At 34.0% G+C, this 10,938-nt stretch overlaps 1 protein-coding gene across 3 annotated transcripts; it reads right to left on the bottom strand.

The window, feature by feature from the left end:
* Window positions 1-2,319: 2,319 nt before the first annotated feature.
* Window positions 2,320-10,712, bottom strand: LOC113718713 (UDP-glucose iridoid glucosyltransferase). Of its 3 annotated transcripts, none has more exons than XM_072069859.1 (3): window positions 8,942-10,712; window positions 3,593-4,101; window positions 2,320-3,443 (listed from the first exon to the last, which is right to left on the bottom strand). In XM_072069859.1, the coding sequence occupies exons 2-3, from the start codon at window positions 4,074-4,076 to the stop codon at window positions 2,539-2,541; spliced, it is 1,389 nt and encodes a 462-aa protein (XP_071925960.1). In that variant the 5' UTR covers window positions 4,077-4,101; window positions 8,942-10,712; the 3' UTR covers window positions 2,320-2,538. The 3 variants fall into 3 exon arrangements, with proteins under 3 accessions (XP_071925960.1, XP_071925961.1, XP_027099413.1); XM_072069860.1 differs by having other exon boundaries at window positions 10,404-10,712; XM_027243612.2 differs by lacking the exon at window positions 8,942-10,712 and having other exon boundaries at window positions 3,593-4,253.
* Between the last annotated feature and the right edge of the window lie 226 nt (window positions 10,713-10,938).

The following is a 10,938-nucleotide window of genomic DNA, read 5'->3' as shown; positions in this document are numbered from 1 at the left end:
CTTTTTACTGGCTCTTGTCTAATTGTGTCTGGTAGCTTACAAATTGGTTCGTCCAAATTGCAACTACTGGGGAATATTACACGGAATTAGATAATACATTGGGAGGTTCACTAGACGAGTTTACTTGGGAGCAATTCTTTCGTTCAACGCGTCAAATATTACGTAGCACAGATCCAGAATTAGGAAATAGTGGTGTTACATGTAGATTAGAGTTATAGTAACCGCTAACAATTGGCGACAAGAAAAAAAAATCATAATAACAGTTGGTGACAAAAAAAAAGTCAATAAATAAAAGAAGAAGATGTAAACAATCACCGGAATTCACCTGATAGTTAGAAACAACTCTAAAAAGTATTGGCACGTGCCCCCCTTGGACCATATATGGATCCGCTACTGTCTAGGCTAAAGTATTGGCCAAGAAAGTCAATCAGCAAGGCTTTCTCGACCAAATCAATTGATTGAAATGAAGTGAAGATAGGGTTTCTCGGTACCTTTTCTTGTCTTTCCTTCGTATTAAATCAAATATTTTAATAATAAAATTTTAATGTATTTATTTCTACGCTCATCTAAAATTGATAATTTCATTGAATAATTTAAACAATTATAATATCCCTATTTCAATTGAAAATTAATTGATAACTAATTGAAATGCAAAATAATAATAATAAAAATAAAAAAAATTATTCAATCAACTCAGTGACATGCAGTTGTTCATATTATAATAGGATATTTAATAGAGTGTTTTAATTATCAAATATAAGTAAAAAAGTAATAAAATTCATTTTGAATGTTGGCTATTTCTTGATTTCCATCGTCGTCCCTCAATGACCAACCAAAGTGCTCTTGAATTTGGGCTGTTTTCTTATCTAATCAATTATTTTGTAAGCCATTTTCTACAGCTGTATTAAGGGCCCCTTCTGGCATACACAGCTGAGAAACACAAATCTCAGTGGTCCTTCTCTTCTCTGGAAACTTTATTGCAAGGGTTAGGCTTCCTTGTCCTCCAATAATTATTATGATGGCATTTCCCTATCTCGGTACCTGTCCTCAACTTATCTCTAGAAACTGATGAATTTCTAGAATGTAGATGCATCACACTATAAGAAATTAAGGTTGTACAACTTGCACTAGCCAGTCCCTTACACAGATTGCACGTGGCAGACTTGTGAAGCAACATCGTGTTACTCAAATAAAGATTGACCTACTCTAATAATGATTAATATCAACCCCCAACGGGTAGCTCGTCTGGTTCCGTTCATCCGCTCTTTAGCGGCAGATTCTCAATTCAACCTTTGTTGGTAACGTGTTGGTATTCTTAAGCAGGGTTCTGCCAGCTACAAGGGATTAGTCTGGTCCACAAGATCAGGACATCCCTGCGTCAAAAAAAAAATAATGATTAATATCACTAGGCTAGTGTACAAGTAATATAAGCCAGACATATTCTTGATTCCATGATTGATACCCATTTCTTCTTTAAAATATTAATCCGGTGTCAGGTTCAAGATTCAAATTCTAGATTTGATAATTTGAGAGTAGGAAGGGTGTCAAGAGGCAAAGGGTATCGTAAAAAAAAAAAAGAAAAAAGAAAAAGAATAACGATCTGATTATGAAATATTTTATTTCTTTCGTACGAGTCCAAATAATTAATAACGATTATGAAGAATTGTAGTGAGATAGAACGAGGAAAAAGCCCATTTGGCTAACTAAGAAAGTACTTGCAATTCATCATCAAAAGGTATTTGACCACTCCTTTATCATTTTATTTGCAAAAATAGTGATTATGAATAGAGGTATTTACTGGATTTTTTTGTGGTGTTTTGATAAGTCTCGACTCAGCCAATTATTCTTGTAGGCGTTTGAATTCAAGTTCCATACCAAAGATTATTAGAACACGTTTGAATATCATCTTTCACTTAATGAACCCCAAATGGAGCCAAAGTCATATTACCTCAAGCTCAAATATCGTTTTTAGTACATTTTCCACAATCTCTTTTCTTCTATATATAGTAATTGCTAAAATACTCAGAAAATTCTTAAACCCAAAAAAAAAAATTCAGTTAGACATAGTAACATATATCATTCAAGGTAAATGTTGACTTTGCTCCTCATTTTGGCCAATCTTATAAGTGGCGGAGCCATGGTTAGCTGAGGGGATGCAATTTTTTTTGAAACTTTCAAATAGTCTATAAAAAAAATTTAAAAATGTTAGTTTTCTCCCCCTGATAATCCTCAAACTACATAATAGCACAAAATGCAATTAAAAAACTACATAATCCTCAAACTCACAGCAGCACCTGCAAACACCAAATGCTACATCACTTTTAAAGGAACAAAACTCGGATTATATATCACATTTCCAAAATGTCAAAATTACTGGAACAAAGGAGGTAGCCAAAACAAATTTGATTCTGAGACGAAATGAAACCTTAATATGCAAATTCAGCCTGCCACTTTGGGCACCCCAAGAACTAAACCAAATTTTTTAGCCCTTCAAACTGGATTAAATTATTACTGACTGAAGTTGCTGGATCATCAACTTTAACTTCTTGAACCATGCTTGGAAGTTAATTGGGAGATAAACTCTGTCAAGTCATTCAAGGACTCATAAGAAGAACCACCTTTCTGCAAACCAGCTTCTAGTTTATCTTTCATCACTGACATTCTTTGCCTCATTTCTTTGCCTTCTGCATCAACCATTAGTCGTCTTATAGATTTCTCAATGCTCCCTCTATCCAGTACATTCTCAATTTCCAGGCCTACCTTCCATTCATAAGTCAAGTATCTTGCATTTGATGATTGGTCTGCAAAATGTGGTCTGCAAATCATTGGAACGCCTTCGCAGATGCTTTCTATTGTTGAATTCCAGCCACAGTGGCTCCAAAATCCCCCCACAGCGCTATGTGCCAAAACTTTTTTCTGAGGTGCCCATTTGACTATTAGGCCTCTTTCTCTTAGTAATGCTTTGACGCCCTCAGGAAAGTGATCTTCCAACTGAGATCCATCGTTAGAATCTGATCTAAGAACCCATATAAATGGAATGCCACTGTTTGCCAGTCCCCAAGCTGTTTCTGTTAGCTCTTGTTCATTTACGCGTGCTAGGCTGCCCAAGCTCATATAGAGCACTGAATTTGGAGGTTGCTTTTCGAGCCAAGCAATGCAACTTTGGTCCTCTTCCAGGAAGCTTGCAGATGTGGCTGCAGCTCCCAACTTGTGGAGAGGCGCAATTGGGAAGCATGGGACTTTGTAACGTTGCTGAAGCCGTGATAAGGTTGAATGCTCAAGACAATCTGTTGTATTCAAAATGATGGCCACAGAAGAGCGTATATTGACTGAAGAAGCGAAGAAATCCATAATCCATTCGGGTATTTCATTAGTAATTGGATACGGTAAATCCTTAAACCTCAAAGGATGGAGCTCTGGTACAGGTTCCTGCAGCCTGGACTCTGTGAATCGCAATATTTCAATTTTTTGCCGCCAGAAGTTCAGATATAACTAACTTATAGCTTAAAGGATTGAAATCTTTCATTAAAGACTTCTTCTTTTTTTTGTTTTAAAAAAAAATGAGATATTCAACCATTAGTTTGCAATTTACCTGGAAAAGGAATACGATTTTCTGCTTGAAGTTGACAGACGTAGTGACGAGATAGCATGTAAGCAGCCATATTAGGCCTTAAAATAATGCTTGGAATCTTTAGATGAGTAGCAACCGAATCAACAAAGCACAAGTAGGAATCATATATTATACAAGAAACCGGGTAGCCCTGCAGCTTCTGATCTTCCATGAGTTGAACCATGTAGTCCTCCATAGGTGCTCTGCAGTTGCTGTTCATAGCTAATGCGAGATGCTTTAAATTGTCGATAGAGGCCTGATAACCAGATAAACCGTCCGACAAGAGGTGAAAGATGAATTCAGGGTGGTTCAGAGGATTGGGAGGTCTGAGTTCGGAGTGTGCAACTACGATGGAGAACCCCTTAGAGTAAAGAATACTCCCCAGCTGAAGCATTGGAGTCATATGCCCCTGAAGGGGCAATGGAACTAACACTACTGTGTGTTTTTGAGTTCTGCTTTGTTCCATATCTCTCTCCACAGATCCTACAAAACTGATGAAATGGTAAAATTCAATCTCTTGACTTTACCTCGAGGTTGAATAATGTGTATATGAACGAAACGCGTCCAGCGAGAGGAAAAAGTGAATAAAAGATGTATATAGTAGGTGAGCGAAGGACTAGAGCTACAAATACCAGGGAATAACCCCCCCCCCCCCCCCCCCCCCCCCCCCCCCCGGGATCGGTTTGTAACATAAAAAGGAATCTGCAATTTGGTAAGGACGGGTGTGAAAGTTGGACAGAATAGCAGATGAAAATGTAATTACACTTGAATTGTTAATGAAAACGGAAACAAAACATAAGGCGTCGGCAAACAATTGAAATGAAAGAAAAATAACCAGTTGGAATACTAAGACAAACACATGTATGCGTGTGTACATACTTTTTTTATGTCCCCATCTGTGTGGGAAAATTGAAAAGTTATTTGGGCAACTATTGAACTTTTTGAACATTTAAAATTTGACCATTCATATATTTTTATTCACTTAACTATTATAAATATAAATATTAGGTCATTCAATCTAATTTCACGGTTAACTCTATTAGATTTAATGATTCGTACAATTTAAGAAACGTACTATTAATAATGGATCTAACAAAGTCAACTATGCAATTAGATGGAATTATCCAAAATTTTGTTCAGTGGCTAAAAACATACCGTGTTTGTTTGGATTACATATTATTTACACCTTATTTATACACACTCACTTATTTGCATTATCAACCCATTTTTTAATTATTTTTTATCTTATATACATTACATGAAAAAAGTGCTAATATATTTTTTTTACAAAATTATCTCAAATAATCTGCCATCCAAACGCACTCAAAGTATTAATAACCGTTAAAGCGACAAAAACTTTACTATTCAAAAAAATTCATAACTAACCAAACAATTTGCTCATATGTGCGCGGAAATTGGACAGGTTCAACCCTCTCTGTCCCACGCATAGTTATTAAACCCAACCCGGGAAGGAACCCGGCGAAGGAGGTGGGTCAACGGGTTACTGGTTGAACCGGTGGGTGAGTGGTTGAACCGGTGGGTCACTACATATATTTAAATATTATATTTCATAATTATTTATATAAGATATATGATATAAATTGTAATAAATAATGCCATAACAAAAGCTCATTTAATTTAATTTGTTATAAAATAATTAATTCATATAAGAATCAATCAAATATAAAGTTATTTATTAATATACCAAACTTCAAGTGTAAAATTTTATCTATATTTAGTGTAATTATCTAGCTTATTTATGAATTTTAAGTGTAAAAATTTATTAAAAATAATATTTGTCTTTAAATGAATTATGTAATATGTTATTTTTGGAATCCATTTTATAACTTATAGAGTTTGGAGGGTAATAAATTTTTATTAAAAGATTCCAAATAAATTTGTTTTAGAGAAAAAAAGATAGAATTGAAAAAACAATTATATATCATACTAAAGCTACTATATCAACATATTTGGAAGTAGTTTGGTGGTAAGCAAGCGGTAGTGTGAGGGCAGAGGTCGGAAGTTCGAGTTCTAACAATAGCAATATAATTTTTCCACAAAATCCGGTTAGTGACAAAACCGGCCAAAATCGGCCGGGTTTCCGGTTTAACCCGGTTCGACCGCCGGATCGTTGACAAAGTCAACGGTCTCTTTGCACAAACGATCTGATTCCAAACCCGGCCCGGTCCAATGACCGGTCCACCGGTTTGACCGGTTCGACCGCCGGGCCGAGCCGAGTTTAATAACTATGCCCACTCCCACGTCCCCCATAGTTTAGTAGTAATTTTAAACAGTTTCTTCTTAACTTATTGTTGCTTTTGATATAAAGGAAAAAGATCAAAAAAATATTGGATCACATTTAAAATTGTCAAAAAATATATATATATATCACTAGTCAACATCTAGTAATCATAGTGACTAGAGTTAGTACTTATAGTTCATAGTTCTATAGTTTTACTCGTAAAATATTTGTAAAAAAAAAAAAGAGGAACAAGAAGAGAAAATGAAATGAAAAAATAATTATAAATCCCATTCTTTCTATTTACATACATAACAAGGGAGTTTTATTAAAATAGTAAGGTTAATATTTATTTCAGTTAGACAAGTGCGGTAAATGTAATTTCTAAAAGATTAAGAGAGTTCAGTGAAATTATTAGAAATCTCAATGGAAGTTTCAGAATTAAAAAAAAAGTGTGTCTAAACTCTATTTATTTATTTATTTATTTATTTTTGGGATCAGTGGGAACACGTGGCCACCATGGACCAATATATGGATCCGCCACTATCAACGCTAAAGTATTGGCCAAGAAAATCAATCAGCAAGGCTTTCTCGATACACAGGAACCAAATCAATGAGATTGAAATGAAGTCAAGATAGGCTTTCTCGGCACCTTTTCTTGTCTTTCCGTCATACTAAATCAAATATTTCAATAATAAAATTTTATTGCATTTATAGTTATGTTCATCTAAAATTGATAATTTCATTGAATAATTTAAACAATTACAACATCTCTATTTCAATTGAAAATTTATTGATAACCAATTGAAATGCAAAAAATAAAAAATAAAAATTTATTCAATCAACTCAGTGACATGCAGTTGTTCATATTATAATAGGATATTTAATAGAGTATTTTAATTATCAGATATAAGTAAAAAAGTAATAAAATTCATTTTGAATGTGGGCTATTTCTTGATTTCCATTGTCATCGGACAATAACCAACCCTTCGTCTTTGTCGGCTTTCTATTACTAAAGTGCTCTTGAATTTGGGCTGTTTTTTATCTAATCAATTAATTTGCAAGCCATTTTCTACAACTGTATAAAGGCCCTTTCTAGCTAGAAGTGGCAAAATGGGCGGGATGGACGGAATTTACTTGGATTCGAAATGGAATCCAATCATATGGGTTTGGAACTAATCTTATCCATATGTGTTTTGGGACTAACCTTACCCATATGTGTTTTGGGACTAATTTGGATGGGATCACTTTGGGATGGGTTTATATTGATCTCGTCCAATACCCAAATCTATTTTCTATATATTTTTTTAATTCTTTTTTTATTTTTTATATAACTTTAATATTTTTATTTATTAAATTTCTTTTGATCTTATTGTGAATTTGTATTTTCCTGAATTCATTTACACTCTAAAACGATCAACAGTTACTTTAAAAAGACATAACATTTTGATAAGAATGAACATATCTTTTCCTTGGATTAAACCAAAAATTGGATTAACAAATAAAGAAAAAGATATCAAGATACCAGGGTACTGAGGCTGTTGAACATTTATCCTCATCACTGTCCAATGATATGGGTAAGGTTAGTAATCGTCTCTACCTAAATATGACATTGTCGCACCCCATTTTTCGCGATGAAAAAGAAAGTGTTTATAAAAAGATGTGGTTTATTAATAATAAATGAAAAAGGACTTAGAATGGGACTTAAAAATAATGCGACAATTTGGGTCCAAAATTTAGTCTAAAAGAGTTTTTAAGAAAAAATAGGAGTCGCCACTTGGTATGGAGTTTTAGTGTACCAAGTCACCCAAAAAACAAAGTAAAATAAAATAAAACCCTTTTTGACAAGTCCAGGTCTTTGAAAACAAGTGAAAATGGATTCGGGAGTCACGGTTGAAGAAAGGGAAGGCAAATGTTCGATTAATTCAAGCCTAAGGCACCCTTTCAACCTAGTCTAAGCTAGTTGCGAGGTTTAGTCAAAATTTTCCTAATCTAACCCTTAATTTATCACATTTGGATGTTTTCTACATGGATGCAAATCTAAATTTATAAAATATCGAAAGGGACAAAATATTCATTTAAGAGTTTAATTGAAACAATCGCATTAATTGCGAAGGCCAAAATACTTCCTTGAAAGGGTCATGAGTATGCAAATGATGAAAAAAGAAAATTAAAGAAAAGAAATTAAATTATATACATATATATAAGTGATCCAAGAGAAAGGGAATGCAACATAAAGGGTACGGGAGGCAAAAACTCGTGACATAATTTTTTTATACAAGGATTAATGGGGTATTTAAACTAAAAAGTTATAATCACCCATTTTCCATGTTTGAAAAATAATTCTCCTAACATAGACAAGCAAATGAACTAATTTAAATGAGATGCAATTCTAAATGACATGATTAGCACCTATAGAGGGTAGAGGATAATATAATAGGGAATATCATACAAATGAGAAAATATCCTAAAAATGAAAATATGCATGAAAATGTAGTGAATAGCACGCAAAGATGAATCTAGCGCAAGACGACCTAAAGGGTCTAGCATTGGACTAGCCCATTTCTAAAAATCATTACTAGCGTTGGACTAGTAAGTAAATAGAGGGAAAAGCCACAACTAGCGTTGGACTAGTGTGGTGACGTCATGCATTAATAGTATATAGTGGTGACGTCATGCATTAATAGTATATAGTAAAACAAATAAAGCATAAATTAAAACAAATAAACACATAAGAGCACGTAGCACATAACACGTAAACATAATATCTAGAGGCAAAAATCCTAAGGAAAGCGGGTAAAACACATAACACATAAGCCACATAAACACGCAACCTATCTATTACATCGGAGAATCTAACTACAATCTAAAATGGGAAAGATATGATAAAATAAAATTAGTTATCCTATCTATTATATTTTTGAGGTATTTAAATGCCTCTTGAATAATTATAAAAATGAACTAAACAAATATAATATAAGAAAATTTAAATGAACATTTAAATCCAATAAATAAAGCATATAAAAATATATAAACACGTAGGAACACGTAAGAGCACGTAATTGACATTGAAATAATAAAAATAGGGGTACCTCCCGTTTGAAGTGGTGACTAAATAGAGTCAAATTGTCCTATTTATACTCACAATGAACAAAAGAATCATGGCACCAATTTAATTGAAAAAAAATAATAATAATGAAAATTCACCTTAATATGTCAAACGTAAATAAATTTAAGAATATCTAAAAATTACAAGTTAAACATACTCAAAAGTAGCATAATTAGCTATTAAAGAAAAGAAACAATCATAATAAAGAGAGTCAAAATTCATTAGGGACTGAATTGCAAAAATTAAAAAACTTTTGGGGACAAAAATTATATTTTTCCAAAGTTCAGAGGTCAAAATTAATTGAAAGATAAAGTTCAAGGACCAAAGTGCAATTAATTTAAGGGCCTAGGTGAAAGGAATTTGAAATGTTCTGGGCTACAGTAAAACTACTCCAAAGATCAGTGGCCAAAGTGCAAATCCTAACCAGATCTTCTTAAGAAAACAGGCCACTGGGCCATTCTCTATTTTTTCCGGGCCAAAGGCCATTCGGCCCAAACGAAAGTTCAAGCTAAAATACCCAGGCCAGCCTGTTTTGTTATAACTCAAGCCCGACCAAAAAAATACATGGGCTCCAACCTCCTAGCTCAACCGAAACCCAAAAAAAATAAACATAGATCCATTCCCAAAACTCAACCAAAAAAATAACTCTTGGCCCATCAGAAAAATAAACATTAGCCCAATTCTTTTTTTTTTTTTTCCTTTTTCCTTCCTTTTTTCTTTCTTCTTTTTTCTTCCCGCCGTTTCCTTCTTTTTGCTTCTACTTTCTCCTTCTTCTCCACCGAGGAGCTGAAGCTCCCTTCTGGCTGGCGGCTATGGCGGTCGCCGGCGGCACCACTGTTGAATCGCCGGTTGCAAAAATTTCTCAAAATACACACCCTCACTCGATTTTTCGCGTAGATTCCATTTCCGAACTTAGTTTTAACAAAAATTGATCATAAAGTGACCAAAAAGCCAAGAAATCAGTCCAGTTTTTATTTTCTTAAAACCTTTAAACCTCCACCAAAAATCATAAAAATTATGCCAAAACCCTCCTTATAACTTCTACATTACAACTATAATCTTAGTTTGATAGGTAAACAACAACAAAATGATGCATTAAGTCAAAACAGCCCCAAAAATGAAGAAAATATTTCAACGCCTTTAAAGCTCAAAACTCCAAAAAATTTAGATAAGCAAACATTTCTAGGCCTGGTGCTAGCTAACGGTCATCCGTTTTGACAACAACATGCACAATATTCAGCTTTTAAATCCATTTTTCCATTTCGGCATTTTATCAAGCATTTGGCATGCATTCACAACACCGTTTCTTTTTTCTTAATTTTATACAGGCTTGTCCCAAAAACTTCAACAACACCACAATAGCAACAAAAATCAGTGAAAGGAAGAGACAAATAGGTAGCCAAACATGCATTTAATCTAATTAATTAAAAAAGGAAAAAAAATACCTCAATCCCTTGACTAAATTTTTGAGGAAGTTCCAAGCTCTTTGTCCAACCGGCGGCTGCCTCCTTGTGTCTGAATAGTGTGTGGGTGTGTTGTGTGAAGTGAGCAAAGAGAGGGATATGGCCGAGAGAGTGAGGGAGCTTTCTTTCTTTTTTTGTTCTGTTTTCTTTCTTCTGCCTAGTCCGAGAGAAGGAGAGAGTTGGGGAGTGCTTTTTGTTTCATTTTTTAGGGCTTGTCTTCTGTGAGAGGGAGAGCCGAGTGAAGAGTGAATTTTAGGGGAAAAGGTGGGGAGTTGGTATTTTTCTTGTCCAAGGGATCGTCTCCCTGTGTCAGAACCGAAAGAGTACATATTTTTTAGCCCCAAAGTGCAATTTTTTTTCTTGTCAGTCACACCCTCGAGAGAGTGAATTGAGGGAGTGTGTTTTGTATGTTACTTTTATTTTCTTCTTTTTTTTTTCTTTTCTAAACAAACCTGCAAAAAAAATTAGAAAAATGCACGTTAAAATGTAAGAAAATAAAAAAATTATTAAATAAAAA

This window comes from Coffea arabica, chromosome 11c, assembly GCF_036785885.1.
Source record: "Coffea arabica cultivar ET-39 chromosome 11c, Coffea Arabica ET-39 HiFi, whole genome shotgun sequence".
In the NCBI taxonomy this organism is placed as follows: Eukaryota; Viridiplantae; Streptophyta; class Magnoliopsida; order Gentianales; family Rubiaceae; genus Coffea; species Coffea arabica.
This window is presented reverse-complemented; position numbering and strand designations above follow the sequence as displayed.

Bases quoted from the DNA above. Each gene is read 5' to 3' on its own strand.
- LOC113718713 (XM_072069859.1), bottom strand. From the start codon at position 4,076: ATGGAACAAAGCAGAACTCAAAAACACACAGTAGTGTTAGTTCCATTG. The intron at 3,444-3,592 runs GTAAATTGCAAA...TGCGATTCACAG, and splicing joins AAATCGTATTCCTTTTCCAG to AGTCCAGGCTGCAGGAACCT.